The 22046-nt window shown below is 38.7% G+C and overlaps 1 protein-coding gene across 4 annotated transcripts in view; it reads right to left on the bottom strand.

Moving 5' to 3' along the window:
• Positions 1-21706, bottom strand: part of NUP35 (nucleoporin 35) — a 44151-nt gene extending 22445 nt beyond the window's left edge. Inside the window, exons 1-5 of one of the 4 annotated variants that reach the window (XM_055380355.2) lie at positions 21576-21674; positions 20460-20611; positions 10738-10908; positions 8645-8772; positions 5566-5623 (exon numbers count right to left, since the gene is read on the bottom strand). In XM_055380355.2, the coding sequence (XP_055236330.1) occupies positions 5566-5623; positions 8645-8772; positions 10738-10897 (346 nt within the window). In that variant the 5' untranslated portion in view covers positions 10898-10908; positions 20460-20611; positions 21576-21674. Of the gene's footprint in view, positions 1-5565; positions 5624-8644; positions 8773-10737; positions 10909-14685; positions 14819-15356; positions 15469-20459; positions 20612-21575 lie in introns of those variants that run through there. The other 3 variants (XM_019022791.2, XM_055380354.1, XM_004032924.4) reach the window with 3 other exon arrangements.
• Positions 21707-22046: the final 340 nt, after the last annotated feature.

The following is a 22046-nucleotide window of genomic DNA, read 5'->3' as shown; positions in this document are numbered from 1 at the left end:
AAAAGAAAGAAATGTAAAACCATAATGTTAAGTAAAGTTTTACATTTTAGCGGCTCTCTTAGTCTACTGAAAAGTATACATTTTAATTTTCTTATTGTTGTCTCAAGTGGAAAAGCACAGGATTAATGTTAGGTCCTTTGTACCCAGCTCTGAGATGGGTAAACACTGAAGACACAGGAAAAATCTCTGTCTTGAAGGAGTTCATAATCAAGTAATAAAGACAGATGAGAGCCAAGCAGAGAGAGCTTTAAAAGGAACACATGTAAGGAGTACCTAACCCAAACCAGAAAAACAAGAGTCCCTTTTGGCCCCCACTTCCAGGAACACTATCAAAACTCTGAGGTCCTTGCATCAACAAAAGCAGCCATAAAGTGCTACTATCACTTAATACCACGCTTAACCTGTTAACAATATGCTAACACAAATAATGATTCTAGTTAATTAACGAGTGACCTACCATTTTGGAAGAGAGCTAATATATAAGTGAAAGAACTTCTCAAGAAAAAAAGTAATAAAAAATATAAAGGAAGAAGAAAAGCAGAAGAAAACTTAAATTGCAGCAGAAAAAAATATTGAGGGATGAGGATGGGGAAAGTAGAAAAAACACATTCAATGTTCTTTACCAGGGGCAGTAATATACCATGACTAAGAGTTTCTTATATTCTTTAATCCAGATTTCCTATTTTGACTTATGACCAATGTTTTCCTGCACCAGAAATAATATTCTAAAAAAGATCTTAACATCAGTTACAGAATGTTTAAAAAATAAAATAAACCCACCAACCTCTTTATTGGATGCAAAAAACAACCTAAGCATAAAGTGGCAGTCATGCCATTATATCCCATGACATCTCTTTATAAAAGTTGCCAATCTCAGAAAGCTAAGATTTACTAATCATCCAAAAAAACTTCACTTAACACTAAATACAGGAGCTAAAAAAAATATATATATATATATATAGCTCTAAATGAAAAATCTAGGTTTTCCCCTCAATTTTCCTGTCAATTCTCTTTTTCTATTTCTTGCCTATCATTGGCCATGCATGATAGGTCTCCACACCTTGTCATCTTTTCAAAAATATTCTTTGTCACTTATACCCCATTAAGACTTTCTATGTGTAAATTCCTTAAACTCAAAGTAGAAGCAGCAGTGGCTCCCAGTGGCCAATTCATGATAGGTATTTTTCCTATCACAGCTCTTGTATTTTCATATATAGTTTCTACAATTACAAAACCTCACAGAAGTTACTATATTAGAAAAAAATAAGTTAACAAAAAGATATTTATTAACATTAATCATGCGCTTTTCTACTTGACAACGGTAGGAAAATTAAAATGTATGTTTTTCAGTCAACTAAGAGAGTCGCTAAAATGTAAAACATTACTTAACATTATGTGTTTTTGCCTTTTTTTTTTCTTTGAGGTCTCGCTGTCACCCAGGCTCGCGTGCAGTGGTGCAATCATAGCTGCCTACAGCCTTAAACTCCCCGGCTCAAGCGGTCTTCCCACCTTGACCTTCCATAGCGCTGGAATTATAGGCATGTGCCACCATGCCACACTCAGCCCTGTTTTTGGATTTTCAATGTCCCTGGGATCACTTACTGACTCAATTATTTCTTTGAAACAAGGTCTCACTCTGTCACCCAGGTTGGAATGCAGTGGTGTGATCACTGTTCACTACAGCCTTGACTTCCCAGGCTCAAGTGATCCTCCTAACCCCAGCATCCGAGGTGGCTGGGACTACAGGTGTGTGCCACCATGCCAGGCTAATTTTTAAAATTTTTTTTGTAGAGACAGGCATCTCACTATGTTGCCCAGGCTGGTCTCAAAACTCCTGGACTCAAGTGATCCACCTGCCTCGGGATTACAGGCATGAGCCAGTGGCACCTGGCATGACTCAAATAACTGAATAGTCACTATTTCTGTGTGTAACAAAGCATCATCATCCACCTATTTGTTACAGTTTGATCAGCTTAAGGCTGTTCAGAACTAATTTTCCTAGACATTCAACCTCAGTTACATGGCTGAAAAGACTAGGGTGACATTCTAGATGTTTGATCATGACATACACAGTAGACAAACTTCTAAAAAGGCCTCCAAGATTTCTTTTTTTTGGAGACAAAGTCTCGCTCTGTCACCCAGGCTGGAGTGCAGTGGCTCGATCTCAGCTCACTCCAACCTCTGCCTCCCAGGTTCAAGTGATCCTCCCACCTCAGCCTCCCAAATAGCTGGGATTACAAGCGTGCACCACCATGCCTGGCTAATTTTTGTATTTTTACTAGAGACAGGGTTTCCCCATGTTGGCCAGCCTGGTCTCAAACTCCTGGCCTCAAGTGAGCTGCACTCCTCAGCCTCCTAAAGTGCTGGGATTACTGGCATGAGCCACTGCGCCCAGCCTAAAGAGGCCTCCAAGATTTCTGTCCCCTGGTTTGACTGATTGGTAATCCAATCAACCAATCCAGGTACTGCTGTGAAGGAACTTTGCAGATGAACTTAGGGTTACTACTCAGCTGACTTTAGAATAAGGAACTATCTCAGATTATCTTCATGGGCCTGATAAAATCGAATGAGCTCTAATCACCAGCAGAAGGCAGAAAAGTAAAGTTAGAGATATATGAAGCATAACAAAGGATTGATCTGCCATTGCTATATCTGAAGATGGAAGATGGAGAGCCATGAGCCAAGGAGTGAGGGCAGCCTCTAGAAGTTAACATCTTAAGGTAACAGCCAGCAAGGAGAGGGACCTCATTCATTCCTATAACCACACAGAACTAAATTCTGCCAACAACTTGAAGGAGCTTGGAAGCAGATTCATACCCAAGGCCTCCAGACAGAAACACAGCCCTGTTGACATCTGAGCTCTAACCAACAGCCCAGATATCTGACCTCTAGAAACCAGAAGATAATACGTGTATTGTTTTAAACCACTAAGTTTGTCGTAATTTGTTATGGCAACTACAGAAAACTAGTACAGATTTTGGAACAAGTCAGGTGCTGCTGTTAACACCCAAGTAAAAATGTGGAAATGGCTTTAGAAATCAGGCAGTGGGTAGAGGCTGGAAGAATTATGAGCATCGTGATAGAAAATGACTAAGTTTCCTTGAAGAATATTTTACTAGAAATGTAGACTTTAAAGACACGGCCAATGAGTGCTCACAGACTGCCTCAAGAAATTCAGACTTGGAGGATTCAAAGGATCCAATTTGTATTGGGTGTTCCTTTTGTTATCCATTCTGACAATACCTGCCTTAACCAGAGTGTTTAATACATTTTACATAATTGTTAATTTGGTTAGTTTTTTTTTTTTAATTTTTATTTACTTTTTTTTTTGAGATAGGGTCTTGTTCTGTCACCCAAGCTGGAGTGCAGTGACAAAATCAGCTCACTGCAGCCTCGAATTCCTGGGCTCAAGCAATCCTCCTGCCTCAGCCTTCCGAGTAGCTGGAACTACAGGCACATGCCTGATTTGCTTAGTTTAAAATCTACTGTCTTGCTATTGTTTCTTATGTTCCATCTTTCCCTGTTATTGTATTATTTCCCTTCTTGCCTGCCTTCTTTTTCTATCACTATCATCTCTCACCTAGATTGCTACAAGTAGCCTCCTAACTTGTCTCCTTGCTTCTAAGCTAATTTTTACTCCCAAACTAGTTGAACCCAGCAACAGTCTCATCCTTATTGTCTTCCACCTTTTCTGGGTAAAGACCAATTGTGACAATAACCTACAGGGCCATGTAATACATCTGCCCCCATTACCTCTCCTCTCTGACCTCATTTTCTACTGTTCTCCCCCTCACTTACTCCATTTCAGTCACCGTCCCCTTATTCTTCCTTGAACACCCAGACACACTGTTCCCTCCATCTAGAATACTATTCCCTACCTCCCTCACTTACTGACTTTTGAGTAAAGTTTACTTGCCCCCTAACTATCAGTGGTAGGTGGAATAAGCTGGGTAGGTCCCCAAATGATGTCCATGACCTAATCCCTGGAACCTGTGAATGTTACATTACATGGCAAAGGGAATTAAGGTTGCAGGTGGAATTAATGCTGCTAATCAACTGACCTTAAAATACAAAGATTATCCTAGATTATCTAGAAGGGCCCAATGTATTCACAAGGGTCTTTAAAAGAGAGAGGGAGATATGACTACAAAAGAATGGTCAAAGAGTTACAAAGTTGCTGACTGTGAAGATGGAGGAAGGGAACCACAAGCCAAGAAACGTTAAGTAGCCTCTAGAAATGGAAAAGGCAAGAAAATAGATTATTGCCGGCCGGGCGCAGTGGCTCAAGCCTTTAATCCCAGCACTTTGGGAGGCCGAGGTGGGTAGATCACAAGGTCAGGAGTTCGAGACCAGCCTGGCCAAGATGGTGACACCCCATCTCTACCAAAAATACAAAAAAAAAAAAAAAATTAGCCAGGCGCAGTGGCGAGCACCTGTAATCCCAGCTACCCGGGAGGCTGAGGCAGGAGAATCACTTGAACCCAGGAGGTGGAGGTTGCAGTGACCCGAGATGGTGCCACTGCACTCTAACCTGGGCGACAGACTAAGACTCCATCTCAAACAAAAAAAAAAAAATAGATTTTTGTCTAGAACCTCCATAAATGAACACGGCCCTACCAATGTCTAGATTTTAGCCCACCAAGACCCATTTCAAACTTCCGACCTCCAGAAATGAAAGATAATGAATGTGTATTGTTTAAGCCACTTTTATGTTTGTGGTAGTTTGTTATGGCAGCAACAGAAAACTAATACATTACCCTATTTAAAACTCTAAGTCTCTACCCCCTTCCCCCCTTTGCTGCTTAATTTTTTCCTCCACAAAATGCAATACCTTCTAACAAATGTTATAATTTACTTGTTTTGTCTATAAATGTAAATTCTGCAAATAAATGTAAGTTCCATAAAGGCAGGGAATATCTATTTTGTTTACTATTTCCCAGAGTATATAGTTAGGTGCTCAAATATTTGCTGAATAAACATTTGATGGGATTATACACATATGACTACATATGAAGAACTGTGCTAAGCATAATGATGATTATTAAAAAGCCATTAATCTTAAAGGAAAACTAGGTATATAATCAGTGGTTGCTTCTATTCAACGGCATTTAGATTTATAACTATGCATTAACATCTCTCAAAACACCTTTATTATTCAGTGTCTTAACTATTCCTTTTCATCCCAATTCCAATGGCTTTTTTATTGACAAGTTTTAATAACTAAGGAGACACTTCAAACATCTATTAAGTATATAATTTCTTAAAAAGACATTCTGAATATTCACCCCATCATACCTTTAGGGTGATCTGATTCAGAAAATAATCAAAATACAAAGTATTTCCTTCCTGAAAGAAGTTACAGATTTCGGAAAATCTCCAAGTTTGAAATATAAAATAAAAAATTTTGGCAGTTACCAACAAACACTTTATATTAAATTCATTCGAAGAATAGAGAAGTATTTGGTGTCAGAGTTGTTTACTCCGTGATCACACCACTGCACTCCAGCGTGGGTAGCAGAGCCAGACCCTGTCTTTTAAAAAAAAAAAAAAAAAAGAATCACTTACCTGTTCCAGGAGTAGATGTAACTCCAACAAGAGGACTCTGCATTACTGAAATGTTTGGCTACACAAAAACAGAAGAAAGTGTTATGGTAAAAATGCAAAACATAAATACAGTAAGTGTTAAAAGGCTTCATTCAATGGATAATTGAATTTTTATCATGTGCTAGAGATGCCTCTAATTAGCTCAAAGTACAAAGGCACTCTTTTTTCCCCGTAAGTTAAACAGTATTAACCTAAAATTTACTAGATCCCTTAGTATTTGTTTAAAATAAGAAAAGTCATATTATGTTAAAAAAAAAAAAGACTATCTTCTGTAAAAGGTGACATGTTAACTATTTGTTTTTTAGTTTCTAATGTACAATATTTGAAATAACAGAGATAATGGTAATTTTTAAAATGACCAGGTTCATACAGAAAAACAGAAGGGTAACAAAATTTGATTTTCAACAGATACTTAGAAACCATGAAACACTATAGATTCAAATCAGTCTAAACAATAAAAGACAGCACATCCCTACCACTACCAGTAGAAAGTTCCAAAACTGGTAAATTATCCATTTTAGTTCCTTTAAATATAAGAAAATTAAGGATTAAAATAGTTTAAAATCCTTCTAAAACAAAGACAATATCCAATCAATAAATGAGAACAGAATCTCTCTAGAACTCAATAAAGATTTTTTAAAACAGATTCTAATTAAACTAAGGAAATCTCAAATAGCTTCATTTAGCAACCAGAACTAAATGCTGAGAGAATGTTGGGAGAGATATAAAATTTATTCCTCAATTATTAATGCCAATTCTTTCATGATTAGAAAGCCAATTGAGCAAATTCCAGGGGGCATAACTAATTTGGGCTCTAATCTAGCAATAATATTCTTACCAACTTTCAAATCAAAAACATTCTCTATAAATTATGACCCACGAGTCTTTCAAACATTTTGAATACAGCAATATCTGTAAGCCTTTGTCTGTATCATCGGAGAAGTAATAAAACCTTGCACAAATTTAGAAGCCAGTGGTTCTTGCAACAAACAATTTTTTAATTTTTTAATTTTTATTATTTTATTTTTGAGACAGGGTCTCACTCTGTCACCCAGGCTGAGTGCAGTAACACGATCACAGCCCACTGTAGCCTGAGCTTCCCAGGCTCAAGCAATCGTCCCCCCTCAGCCTTCTGAGTACCTGGGACTATAGGTACACACCACCACATCTAGCCAATTTTTTTTTTCTGTATTTTCAGTAGAGACAGAGTTTCGCCATGTAGCCCAAGTTGATCTCAAACTCATGGGTTCAAGCAATCTGCCCAAAGCCCAGCACAGTGGCTCACACCTGTAATCCCAGCACTTTTGAAGGCCAAGGAAGGTGGATTACTTGAGCTCAGGAGTTCAAGACCACCCTGGGCAACAGGACAAATCCCATCTCTACAAAAAATACAAAAGTTAGCCAGGCATGGTGGTCCACATCTGTAGTCCCTGCTACTAGGGAGAAGAGGTGGGAGGATCACTTGAGCCCAGGATGTCGAGGCTACAGTGGGGCATGAGCATTTCACTGCACTCTAGTCTGGGTGATAGAGCAAGACCCTGTCTCAAAAAAAATAATAATAAATAAAAATACATAAAAATCAAGCAATCCGCCCACCTCGGCCTCCCAAAGTGCTGGGATTACAGGCATGCACCAACACGCCCAGCCTTCATACCAAACTAATCATAAGCTTTACTTATCAACCTTTAGAAAACCATCCCAGACCAGGATATCTATCCATTAGGAACAACAAATGCCATACGTGTAATTTTACCATTTCTAGTAGGCACATTTTAAAAGTACAAACAGGTGAAATTTAGTAATATTTAGCCAAACACATCCAAAACATTATCATTTCAATATGTAATCAACATAAAAAAATAAGATACCTTACATTCTTTCTAAGTCTTCAAACTCTGGTGTGTATTTTATACTTAAAGTGTATCTCAATAAAGACTAGCTATATCATTAGTATCAATAGCCACACTTAGCTAGTGGCTCCTGTTGGACAGGAAGGCAGGTCTAGAAGTGTTGGGAAGAAACAGTAATCTGTTTACCACAGTGAATGAATTTTGCTTTACTTGACAAGTAAGCCTAGTATGCCAGACATATCAAGCCTATAAATAGCACGAATCCACTGAAAAATGTTTTCTAATATTCTTGAACTCTCAACTTCACTAAATACAATTCAGGGAAAGGCATAAAACATATATCTAAAGCAAACAGCAGACATATCTTTATATAAAGAACTCATCAACTTAACTGATAAACTTTGTTTATATGTCCTACTAAGCACAATAATAATAGGAAACAACACTTGTGTCTATGAAGCTACTAAATTTTCTACTTAAAAGAAAAGTCGGCCAGGCACAGTGGCTCACATTTATAATCTAGCGCTTTGAGAGGTCAAGGTGCAAGGATCACCTGAATCCGGCAAGACCTCACCTCTACAAAAAAAAATACAATTAGCCAGGCATAGCAGCATGTGCCTATATCCCAATAGGACAGCTGAGGCAGGAGGATTGGTTGAACCCAGGAGTTCAAGGCTGCAGAGTTATGACTGTGCCGCTGCACTCTAGCCTGGGCAACTGAGCAGGACCCTGTTGGGGACCCTAAAAAAAGAAGAAAATAAAGACAAGTCCATACTACTTCTCAGCTGACGAGTGCCCTAGATCTAGATGAAACTCTAAATTTTCATTTGTTCTTTCACATAATTTTTAAATATTAAATATTAAACTTCTTAAACAATCAGAATGATTTAAACCATAGTCACATTCTACATGTATATTAAGTAGGTTGGAGGTATGGGCAGGTGGATAAGACATACCTATAAACACCTGAGAATTACCTATGAGAGAAAATCTAGAGTTCTACACTGTTAAGTACAGTTCATCATCAACACAATTTAAGTAGATTCTATGATGTGTTTAATGTTTATTCTGTGCAACATAGTTACATTAAAATACACTTCAGGGAAACATTTCAAAGCATTGACTCTCACTGAACAGCCACATAAAACCATGATGTTGTTCACTGGGGATCAAAAGGGTATTTATATTACCTGTCTTCTTGAAGTTAAAGGTGTTGATCCAAGTCCTGGGCTAGAAATATCATCATATATACTTCTAACTGGTGGAGCGCCACTTTTATCTTTATGAGCTGGTACAACTGGTTGTGGTGGTGACCCACCTACAGCATACAAAAAAAAAAAAAAAAAAAAAGGGATTCTTCTTTTTGGTAAGATTTTTTTAATTTATATTTTTGAAATACTGACTTAAAATCTTGTCTGCTAGTTCTTTTCAAACTTTAATATGCTGAACAGTCACCTGGGGACCTTGTTAAAATTCAGACTCTGATTCAGAAGGTGTAGGGTGAAGCCTGAAATTATACAGTTCTAATAAGCTCCCAGGTGATGCCAATGCTGCTGATCCACAGACTGCACTCTGAATAAAAGGATTCAGAGTAAGTAGTTAATGAAAATCTTAGTTTTCAGAAAACACATGTAACTTTTGCTCGCTCTACAAAACGCTTAACATTTAAATACAAAACTTGATCCCATTTCTCACTTGAAAGTAGGTACTAAACAGCTCCAGTCTGTAGATTCCTGAATAAATACAATTCCCTATGTAGAGTTTGACTATCTAGATTAAGTAGATCCCATTCATGTTTCTCACAGTAGAAATATATTTAAGTACATAATAAAGATGTAGTAAAAGGACCAAGTTCTGTGACATAAAGATGTCTTTATCGATCAGAGAACATGCAATGTCAAATAGTGATGCAGCCCAGGCCATCGGTAAGACTAATGTCTGAGCCTGGACTGTAAAGCTTAAGCTATTTAGAGCACAGTCTATGGAATAAGACTAACCTGAGGTTTATAGTGCTCTCTCACTTACTAGCAAGTGAGCTTCAGCAAATTACTTATTGCATTTAGCCTCAGTTTTCTCTTTTTAAAGATGGGGATACTATTACCTACCCTCTAAGATTGACAAAATAATGATTAGCATACTGCCAGGCTCATAAGCAATCAATATACGTTGGCTACCATAATAAAATAACACATTTGAAATTTAATGTTTAATGTTAAATGAATTACTTCAAATATAATTTATAATTCTCCCTGATAAATCCTAAGTAATAAACCATTTTAAAGCAAAAATACTTTAAAGGGCAATTAAGGTAAAAAGAGTTTTCACTTGAACAACTACTAAAGGATATTAGCTCACAATTAGAATTCAACACTTCTGTATCTAATTCTCACTGCTCAGTTAAAACTTCGAAGTCATTTTTTAAAATATTTCTTTGCTAAAGGAGTTCTGTAATAAATACAGGCTGCATTCACAATACTTTGCCCTGACAATCACAAATTCTGTGTATAAAACCTCCCCCCAAGTTTCCTTAAACACGCTATATGTGAGAACCTCAATTCACTAAGACTAAAGGCAGAATTCGTATCTACATCTTCAAGTTACACTTCTTTTGACCGATTATTTCCTATTCTTGTATCTTAAGATGAATTACTTTAAATGAATTCAGTTGAAGCTAAATGATAGTATTTCATCAACTCTATGAGGCACTCTTCCCCCACCACACTCTGCCATCTCCAAAACAGAAATTTTACAAAAAATGGCATCTTAGCATTGTGTCATATTTAGGGTTATCTTTCCTAGTCGTATTAAAAGCCAATTCAAAGGCATCTTAGAATGAAAAAAACATAGAATACATTTTAGTGGCTCTAGAAATTATAGCTTATACTTCTTACACCTCTATTCCAAGAGCCTTAAAAGCTTTGCTTTATAATAGACACATTGCTTAATTTTTTTTAATTAATGAATGTATTGATGAGGGTGAATGCTGCACCACTACACTTTTTAAAATTCTAGCACAAGCTTGTCCCACCCATGGCTTGAACACTGCATGAAGCTCAGGATGGCTTTGAATGTGGCCCAACACAAATTGGTAAACTTTCTTAAAACATTTTAAGATTTTTTTTGCATTTTTTTTTTTTTTTTAGCTCATCAGCTATTATTAGAGTTACTGTATTTTATGTGTGGCCCAAGTCAATTCTTCTTCTAATGTGGTTCAGGGAAGCCAAAAAATTGGACATCCCTGTATCTAGCATGTCTATAAAATTATTTTAAGCAATTCACCTACCTGCAAGTAAAGGTGATCTCATTTCCATTACTCCTACTGAAGGGCCACTAATTGATCGAGGTTGTGGAGTCACCGGAGCCGGCAAATCCCCCATTAAAAATCCAGGTAAGAACTGGGCATTAACTCCTGGCTTTGGAGATGTGGGTGAACCCAGCATCATTGGTTCAGATCCTACATGAATCAAAAAATAAATTAAGGACTTTACTGTTATAGTTTCTGTTACATGTTGATGACAAAAACATGCAAGAATCTAACATAATTTTGCAAATTTAATCAAAACTTTTAGATATAATAGAACCATAGTTGAATTTATTATTTTAAAAGCCAACGAAAAATATTTCTAGAAAAATGTAAAGTTATCTTGTATTCACTTTTTTTTTTTTTCTGAGTCCGAGTCTCACTCTGTCACCAGGCTGGAGTGCAGTGGCACAATTTCAGCTCACTGCAACCTTCACCTCCTAGGCTCAAGCGATCCTCCCTCCTCAGCCTCTCAGTAGCTAAGTCTACAGGCCTGCACCACCACGCCCAGCTAATTTTTGTATTTTTTTGTAGAAATGGGGTTTCACCATGCTGCCCAGGCTGCTCTGGAGCTCCTGAGCTCAGGTGATCCACCAGCCTTCGCCTCCCAAAGTGCTGAGATTAAAGGTGTGAAGCCACTACACCTGGCAGCACAATATTAATCTGTGACAGCTATTTTTGTTTACATTATTTCAGGGGTTTAAAAATCACACTAACTTCTTTCCATTTCCGAATCAGTTTGGACTATGTAACAACCGAAAACAAGGACAGGCTGCACTACTTATACATACAAAGCTTAGCATATCAAACACAATGGGTTTAGCTTGCTAAATTGTTTCTTTTTCTTCCCCATAAAAAGTTCATCATTATTGTGATAAAACCGTAACCATGCATATATTAGAGCACTTACAAAATAACAGTGATAACTAGCACCCTAACTCAGAAACATGTTGAAAAGAGTTGAAAACTTATTTTTGTATCTTTTTTCTTAATCATTAGTTTAAGTCAAGAATAATCACAGCTGGGCATGGTGACTCACACCTGCAATCCTAGCACTTTGGGAGGCCAAGGCAGGAGGATCACTTGAGCTCAGGAGTTCAAGACCAGCCTGGGCAACACACTGAGATCTCATCTTTTTTATTTAAAAAAAAAAAAAAATTAAAGAATCATCATTAAATATCCCCCTAATATAAAGCCAACTTAGAGAACTGAAACCTCACAATTGATACAAAATAAATCCTCACAATCTATAGAGTAGATATTATTTCCCTTATGAAGATGAGTGAGCTATATAATTCTAATTTCAGAGCAAAATAGCAGAATAAGGAAAACAATGGGCTATGGAGTCAAAGATGTGGGTTCAAGTTCTCTCAGCAAAAGGGAATAAGCATAGCTAGCATCCACTAACAGAGCTTTTGTTAGAATTAAAGCAAGTATAGCTTGACCTGGTACCTGATACATAGTTAGGTGCTCAATAAATACGAATTATTATTTTCTACAAAAATTTTATAATAGCAAAAACTGAGTAAAGTATAAATGTAGAATTTGCAATCTCTGCTTATGAAAATAATTTTCAACTAGGTGACAAGCCTGAGTGTGACTCATTGCACTCAGAAAGGTCAAATGTTTGCTATGTTATTTGTATGTTTTTTTATTAACTATTACTTAACTTCTAGATGGCCTTAACAATCTGTTTCTTAATATCCAAAAGCTGCCAACTATTTAGTCTTCCTCTTATTTCCCATTATATTAGGCCTAGATATTAACAATACAAGTGTATAAAAGACAAAAAAAAACAAATTCAATAAATGGATAAAGCAAATGCTAAAACAAGGTGTGAAAAACTCTAATTACATTGTAATTATTTTATAAAGTGCTAGTTACTATCTTACATGGCACTATAGAAATATTTCGTAAGAAGATCCACTAAAATCAAACCAAAAGTCTAAACAAAAGCATATTCTTAACAGATATTCAGAATATCATATTAAACGCAAAGTTTTTGGTAACATTCACTACATTCACTCCCCCTCCCTAAAAGAAAAAAAAATTATAGCAAAATAAAGTAAGAATTGGCTTAAGAAAAGTTCTGATGTATCTGGATACATACAGACACAGTAGAAGGCTCAAGCCTCTAATCCCAGGATTTGGGGAAGCCGAGGCGGGTGGATCGCTCGAGCTCAGTTCGAGACCAGTCTGGACAAAATGGCGAAACCTTGTCTCTACCAAAAATACAATAAGTAGCTGGGCGTGGCGGCACACTGTGGTCCCAGCCCCTGGGAGGCTGAGGTGGGAGGATTGCTTGAGCCCGGAGGCGGAGGTTGCAGTGAGCTGAGATTGCACGACTGCACTCCAGCCCAGGTGACACGGCTGTCAAAAAAGAGGAAGGGAGGGAGGGAGAGAGGGAAGAAGGAAGGAAAAGAAAAAAGAAAGCACCAGACAGGAAGGAGGGCACAATGGGCTCTTAATCAGGACTGTCACTAACCACCCCTCAGGCTAAATTTCACTTAAAGCAAACTTAAGGAAAAGATGCTGCATGTCCTCAATTCCATTTCATATTCTGTGCTCCTAAAAGATACGTACTCAGCTAGCAGTTTGTTGAAGTCAACCCTTAGTTTTACTACACCAGTGGGCACCTGGAATATCTGCAAAATGTGGACTTGAACATTAATACTGGCTAATGTCAGATTTCTGGCAAGGCAATATACAAAAGGACTGGTTTACTCACATTTGTAACCCCAATAAATGTGCACTCCAAAATGTTTTTGTTGAATAGAAAAATTTGGAACTGGAAATGAAGAGTTTTTGATCTCTAAAATACATTAAAAATAAATACCAAGATGACATCTATATATAAATTTTAATGCAGAGTATCTGCATTATTGACATTATGCATTTAGTTTTTTTATGACAGACTAAAGCAGTTCAAGTTACTCTATTCTCAAAAAGAACTTATTTTACACCAAACATGGCAAGCATTACATACCCTTCAAATCTAAAGACTCTTTCTACACCATATATATTACATTTGCTCTCTTTTCCAAGCTCAGAAAGTTATAACCTAACTTTTCAGGTAAGTCTCTATGACAGTAAGACGGTTTATTTTCCGTTCTAAAATTTTCGACGATTCTCACAAGTCGCAAAACTCAGCAGGAAAAAAAGAAATCCGCGTGCTGTTAAACTGGTAGATTTTTTCAAAGACGACATATTTCAACGAGGCTCCGCAATGAATAATGGGAATGAATCTTTAAAAAAATTCAGATCGTGACTTACTAGAGAAAAATACCTCCTACAATACTTAAGAGTCACTTTCCCCAAATAAAGGCGGGAAATATCGTGCGAACTCCTAGCTTGCTGTTAAGGTCAATATCTCAATGATTACCAACCACACGGTTGATTAAATGTTGCACGATTCAAGCTTCCATTAATAACAAGATTCCTTTGGCAAAGCCCGGGAGAGAGGAGTCAAAACAGGAACTGGAAGCACAGGTGATCAAGAAGCAGTAGACTGCACCCACACACTTCAGGGCACCGCCCACCCACGTGTACCGCGGTCAGTTCCTCCCAGGGATGCTTCTGGGGACCGGGGAATCCAGCAACCAGCATCGCGTCTCGGGTATCAGAAGGAGGTTAAGGTATGGGCCAGTCTAACGTGGCTGGCATGTGGGGACACAAACACAGCTCAGTCACCGCTAGACGGCCTTTTCTTCACCCTCCCAGGGCCCTCAGCTTCCCGGCGCCACCTTTGTAGCAGTATGGAGGCGACGCGTCGAGTAGGGGACCGACTATGAACTTGGGGGCACCCAAGGATTCCCTCTCCGCGACTGAAACCAGCAGACGAGAGCCTGACGACTGCCTTTCAGTCTTGCCCGCCTCCAGGCCCAGAGCATGGATGGCAGTGCTAGCAAGGAAAAGCAATATTTCACTCACCTAACGCGGGCCCCTGAGGTTCCACGGCAAAGGCTGCCATTGCGTCGGCAACTACACTTAAAACCAGTACCTTCCCAATCAATTTTCAAAAATGGCGGAAACGCTCCCCACGGGTAAGGGCGTGCTACCTTATGGAGTTGCGTAACTTCCGGACCTGCGCTATGCTTAAGTTGTAGGCGCCGGAGCCATTTTGGAATAGGGCAAAGTCTTTGCGCTGAGAATTTCCGAGAAAAGGGTTTTTCCACCGGGAGGGTAGCGAACCAGCGTATGGTTCTGTGAATGCTTTCCATCCGGGAATGCTTCCTGATTTGTGGGTACTTAAGTTACATAGAAGCACAGATTATTTTACTCACGGTTTCATAATTAGCGTGAGTTGACCCAGTGCTCTATCATCGCTCAGCTTTTCTGAGTAACACCTGGAAAAGTCAGCTTGATGAAAACAGTTGGTGCCTCTTTGCAGTGTCGATTTCTGGACTTAGTACATGACGCTTTTTCCTCAAAGCATGTTTTCTACTATCCGTATGCCATTTCTTTTAAATTTTGTGTTATGTAGACAATTTTACATTAAAGCATAACTCATACGCTGTTTTGTTGCATATTAAAACATACAAAAATATAGCTAACGAACGCATAAAGTACACATGTAAATAATGGAGGATAATTATACGCACCCACGAACCCTCCACACCGCGGAATCTTGCGTGCTCCTGCATGTGCCATCCCTGCCGTCCACCTCCCCTCACTTTGCTGCTTTTCTTTAGGGCATAGTCATACGTAAATCACATACACATATTCTGCATATGTGTGTGTGAAAATATATTGTTTAGTTTTGCTCAATTACTAACTTTATAAAATAATGTGCTACATATGTATAACTGGGGACGTTCTCTGCTCCATACCATGAGGATTATTTCCAAAATATCCACCCATGCTCAGCTATTTCTTCTAGGACTTCCTAAAATCTCAAATGGAGGAAGAATTTTGTCTTTGGAATGAGGCAGTAACAATTCCAGAATTAAATGGTAGGTTCGCAGAAATCAAATTTTAAAACCACTCACAGATCGAATTGACTCTTTGAAAATGGGTGTGTGAATTGAATTGTGTCCCTCAAAAATTTATGTTCAAGTCCTAACCCTCATACTTATGAGTATGACCTTATTTGGAAATCGGGTCTTTGCAGATGTAATAAAGTTCAGATAAAGTCACATTGGAGTACCACAAGCTCGGTTAACTAAACCAGCACAAATGTATCTCTTACAGTTCTGGAGGCCAAAAATCCAAAATGAGTATTGTGGGGCTAAAATCAAGGTACCAGAAGGACTATTTTCTTCTGGAGGCTCCAGGGGAGAATCTATTACCTTGCTTTTTCAAGCTTCTAGAAGCCACTTATATTTCTTAGCTTGTGCCACCTTCCTGCTTTTTCAAAGCCAACGATGTAGCATCTTTGGTCTGTCTGACACTGCTTTGTTCAGCTTCTGCCATCACATAGCCTTGTGATGACATTTAGGACCCACCCAGGTAATCCAGGATAATCTTACTATTTCAATATTCAGTAGAGGTGATTAAGTTAATAATCACATCTTCAAAATACCTTTTGCCATGTAAGGTAGCATTCACAGATTCTAAAGCTTAGTGTATGGATATCTTTGGGGAGTAGTCAGCCCACAACACAGAGCAATCCACTTTTTAGAATTAAGCTACCAAGAAAGGTATATCAATGTAGAAATTTCTACACACATTGAGGCTAGATGTGGTGGCTCACACCTGCAATCCCAGCACCTTGGGAGGCTGAGGGGTTGATGACTTGAGTCCAGGAGTTTGAGATAGTGAGACCCCACTTCTCTACAAAATAAAAAAGAAATTTCTATACAAATTATGATCTAGCCAAACAAAAGAACACTATACACCAGCTAAAATGAATTAGATGGATTTGATATGAGTGTAAATATTAACCTAGAAAGACGTCTGATAGATAGAATGAAAAAAAAGTAATTTGAAAACATGCATGCATATACAGCACCATTTTTATTTAATAACGGGTTTATTTAGGAACAGATGCAGAGAAAGATAGAGAGAGAAAAGAGTGATACTTCTTTAAATAAAGGAAGATGTTGAAAAAGATTTGCACCAGCCGGGCGCGGTGGCTCATGCCTGTAATCCCAGCACTTTGGGAGGCTGAGGCAGGTGGATCACGAGGTCTGGAGTTCCAGACCAGCCTGGCCAACATGGTGAAACCCCACCTCTACTAAAAAATACAGAAATTATCCGGGCATGGTGGCACGTGCCTGTAATCCCAGCTACTTGGGAGGCTGAGGCAGGAGAATCGCTTGAACCCAGGAGGCGGAGGTTGCAGTGAGCCAAGACCGTGCCACTGCACTCCAGCCTGGCGACAGAGCAAGACTCTGTCTCCAAAAAAAAAAGAAAAGAAAAAGAAAAAGATTTGCACCAAACTATTAACAGTAAAGTAGAAAAGGGTTTGTAAATTGGAGGATTTAAGAATGGCCTTTACACATGTATACATATGTAAGAAACCTGCACATTGTGCACATGTACCCTAGAACTTAAAGTATAATAATAATAATAATAAAAAGAATGGCCTTTAACTTATACAATTTTTGTGGTTGATGACAAGTGTTATTGCTATTTTATTTATTTTTTATTTATTTATTTATTTATTTTTGAGATGTAGTCTCGCTCTGTCGCCAGGCTGGAGTGCAGTGGCATGATCTCAGCTCTGGCACTCCACTGCAACCTCCACTGATTCCCCTGCCTCAGTCTCCCAAGTAGCTGGGAGTATAGGCGCATGCCACCACACCCGACTAATTTTTTTTTTTTTTGAATTTTAGTAGAGACAGGGTTTTACCATGTTGGCCAGGATGGTCTCGATCTCCTGACCTCATGATCCACCTGTCTCAGCCTCCCAAAGAGCTGGGATTACAGGCGTGAGCCACCATGCCCAGCCCTATTTTCTTTACTTTTTAAATTAAAAACTTTTTTCCATTAAGACATTTATTTTCTTTTCTTTACCTGCATTTCAATCTTTTACCCTTTCAACAGGCTCTTTCCTTACCAAGCTATAAAGAAGCCCAGAATTGAAACCCTCCCTAGGCCTTGCTCCTCCACCTACCTACCATGTGCTAATTTCTCTCTCATTTCATTTTTTCACAATCTCAAAAGAAGTGTCTATAGATTTTAGTAAGTTATCTGTTTCCCTATCTTTACTATTTTGGTTTTTAATTAATTACAGATTGGCTCCTGTGTAATGCTCTTCCGAAATAAAACTACTGACCCCAACTATTTTTATTTTCTAATTGCCAAATTAGACCTGCCTCCTTGACATCTGCAGTATCCAACAGCTTTGACAATCTTTTCCTAAGTACAAGTGTTTTCTTTATTTTTGGTGATGCTACACTTCCTGTTTCTCATAACTTCCTACTCCTTTTCTGGTTTTTCAATAATTGATCCCATTTTTTTTCTAACCTGGGAATATTATTGCTGTTCAAGCCTTTGCTCTGTCCTTTCTTTTTCAACTCTTAGTGGTCTCCCTTGGAATCCTTATCATTGTCACCCTGTGCAAATAATTTTTAATAATCTATACCCAACATCTCTAAAGCCAAATGCCACTTTTCCAGATGCTTGCTGGACAACCTACCCGTACATCAAACCTCAAAAGCAAGCTCACCTTTCGTCTTTTTCTTTCCATCTCTTAGAAACTCAAAATTGAATTCATAGTGTGTTAGCACAATTTAGAGTCAGATGAACCTCAATTCAGAGCCCAACTCTCTCACTAAAACCTGTATAACTTGGATTTGTATTTGATTTCTAGATTTTGTTTGTAAAATAGAAACAATACCTACTTTGAAAAATGGTTATTCTTAGTACAGTGTCTGCTCCGCTTTGTTTTTTCTGACATTCACCTTCTCTACCATCAAACATTCAGATATTCTTTATGCCTCTTCAATTCCTATACAATTGCAGTCAACTCCTTACATCTCCCTGCCTTCAGTTTCTCCCACCAAGCCTAACACACCCAGTAGCCAAAACTTTCTTTTTTTTTTTTTTTTTTTTTTTGAGACGGAGTCTCACTCTGTCATCCAGGCTGAAGTACAGTGGAGCGATCTCAGGTTACTGCAACATCTGCCTCCCGTGTTCAAGAAATTCTCCTGCCTCAGGCTCCCGAGTAGCTGGGATTACAGGTGCACACCGCCACACCCGGCTACTTTTTGTATTTTTAGTAGAGACAGGGTTTTGCCATTTTGGCCAGGCTGGTCTCGAACTCCTGACCTCAAGTGATCTGTCAGATTTGGCCTCCCAAAGTGTTGGGATTACAGGCATGAGCCACCACGCCTGGCCCAAAGCTTTCTTCTTCATACACATTACCCAGCTGTCTGAAAACACTCACTGAGTTCCTATTTTCTACAGAAGCCTCCTTTTCTTCAGCCTCCACAAGACTCAGGTGTGCAGCATATGTCATTTAGTAACATCCTTCATTATACTATATACATTGTCACCTGGACAGCAAAGAAGGAAAAAATCAGAATCTCTCATGGTGGGAGGGTAGAAGCATCTCTTTAAGAGACTTCCATAGGAACCCCTAAAGGCAATACACATTGTTACCCTACTTTCACCCTGGGGTAACTGAGATCCTTGGCTTCAAAAATAAAATCCCAGGGTGGGGTGGCATGTACCTTTTAGTCCCAGCTACTCAGGAGGCTGAGGTGGGAGGATCACTTGAGCCCAGGAGTTCCATGCTGCAGTGAGCCATGATCCTGTTACTGAACTCCAGCCTAGGCCACAGAGCTGGACCCTGTTCCCTGCCCACCCCCCTCCAAAAAGAAAAATTTCCTTCACCTCCTCATCCTAACCTTTTGCTCCAATCAATTCTCTCATTATTCCCTGTTGAAAACCCTCATTCTCTTGTGAACAGCTCTTCACATTGTATTTCTTGCTCACATCAACCCTCTGCCTAGCATCCTTTAGCTTTCCACCCCAATTTGCAAAGTCTTGTGTTTCTTTCAAGTAGCAGCTCAAGCCTCTTTCTGTCATGTAAACCTGCCCCAGCCATGCCAACTCTGATTCGTCTTATCTCTTCACCTCACTTTGCTGTAAGATACTTGTTTTGTAAGTTTTCTTTTCAGCCCCACTAGATGGATTTTCTTGAGGCCAGGGACCATAACTTTTCCTATTTTGTATTTCCATTATTTTTTAATTAAATGTATGTTGAAAAATAAATGGTTACAGTAGGTAGCTATTCAGGCATAAACAGAGCAAGAGAAGGTGCCCCCTACCCCAACCAGGAATGTCAGGCGGTTGTTAAACTGTCTCTCTAAAATAATTGGTTGCAGCCAGTGCCAGGAAAAGGCAGTTTCCCAGTAGATAGAAACACCTAAAACTGGTGATCGGCAGCTTCCCGATAAGATCCAAGGAGTTGGGAAAGTGGGCTCAAGCATGCATATTAAGAGGCAAAATGGAGGAGTTTAACTGGTATCTGACCTCCTAAGGACATTCAGCTGGTAAGGGAAGAACACTTCTAGTGAGCATGCGTACAACTCCAGTAAACACATTGCGCATGCTTACCTCCAAAGTGCTAACAGGCCTCCCACTCCAAGGGAGGAATCAAGGGAAAAGGGATGCAAGATGCCAGAAGTATGCCAACATGTAAAACCCTACGCTCAAGGTCAAATGGGGCACTTGTTCTCCAAGATGCCCGCTTGGCCCTCTTCCAAGTGTACTTTACTTTCTTTTCATTCCTCCTCTAAAGTTTTTCAACACACCTTCACTCCTGCTCTAAAACTTGTCTTGGTCTCTTCTGCCTTATGCCCCTTAGTCAGATTCTCTCCTGAGGACACAAGAATTGTTGTTGCAGACCCTTACGGATTTGCCGCTGACAACATATTTTGGTGCTGTGTAACTTGGATTCCCACCACTGACAACAAAATGATTAAACATTAATTACAAGCTGTAAATAAACATTAAACAAGGGATAATTATCTGACATAACTTATTTAATGCAATTTTGCATGTTTGCCAATTTTAAAAATCATAACTGCACATTAATTATATTAAGTGCTTATTATAAAATGAAGACCTGTTTATAGTTCTAATTACCCTTTTTTGTGTAAAATGAGATCTTCAAAATGTGGATTATCTTGAATGAGAAACATTTGTACTTTTTTTATTTCTTGTTAAACTGCAATTTTAGAAATACTGCATGTTCACTATATTCCTCTGTAGATGAATATTATCTTGATTACAATACTTTTTTCTCTACCTTCTATTCTGAACACACTAAATAAACTGTCAAATGGAACCTGTTTCCTATTTCTGTTCTGAATTCCTTCCTCCCAGGACATCAGATTTCATCAAAGTGCTATTTTTGTAGACCATTGATTATCAAACTTAGGTGGGGAGCCCTTTCTTCAACAAAGGATGGTGCAGATGCTTAATAAATACAACTGCCCAGTTGGGAGGGGAGGAACAGAAAGAGTACAAGGGTTCTTGCCCCCCAAACTGCCAACTATCGCAACTCCAGGTGACTCTTGAAACACTTGGTTTGGAGTACCTAGGGCTACAGAGAGCTCAACCTGAAAATTAGCTCTGAGCTATATTTCAACCTTCTTCTAAACTCAAATTTTGAAAAAGTCAGAAATATGTAAAATCTCACATTTTAAAAATTTTTCAATAAGTTTAATATATCCACACCAAACTGCTTGTATATCTATCATATATACTGAATATTCATCAACCTATTTATAAGTGTCTAACAATATGCAGTGTTTGTATATAAATACAAAATCAACTTGTTACTCTTAAAAGCCCACTCTCAGTCTATTCTATAAAACAAAAACAAATAATTTTTTAAAATTGAAGTGAAGAAAAAAGATTTCCACCTTTAGTAAGACTTCAGAAAAAAGATGGAGTTTGTCATCTTCAGAAAGAGAGCAAGGGGAGAGAGCATCTTATCACTCATGCTCTCACCGTCTCAGCCTTCAGCATCTGGTGTAGCATGGGCTACCCTTCACTTAATGATGTCACATAAAGCACACAGAGGAACCATGACTTCCTGGATACCAAGGACAAGTGATCTCCAAAGATCCTTTGTGATGTTTACAATGTAGAGATCTGGCTGGGCATGGTGACTCATGCCTGTGATCCCAGCACTTTGGGAGGCTGAAGCAGGAGGATTGCTTGAGCTCAGGAGTTTAACATCAGCCTGGGCCACACAGTGAGACCTCGTCTTTAAAAAAATCATCTTTAAAAAAATCAGACATCATCTTTAAAAAAATACAAATTTGGCCGGGCACAGTGGCTCATGCCTGTAATCCCAGAAATTTGGGAGGCAGAAGCGGGTGGATCACCGG

This window comes from Gorilla gorilla, chromosome 11, assembly GCF_029281585.2.
Source record: "Gorilla gorilla gorilla isolate KB3781 chromosome 11, NHGRI_mGorGor1-v2.1_pri, whole genome shotgun sequence".
NCBI lineage: Eukaryota > Metazoa > Chordata > Mammalia > Primates > Hominidae > Gorilla > Gorilla gorilla.
This window is presented reverse-complemented; position numbering and strand designations above follow the sequence as displayed.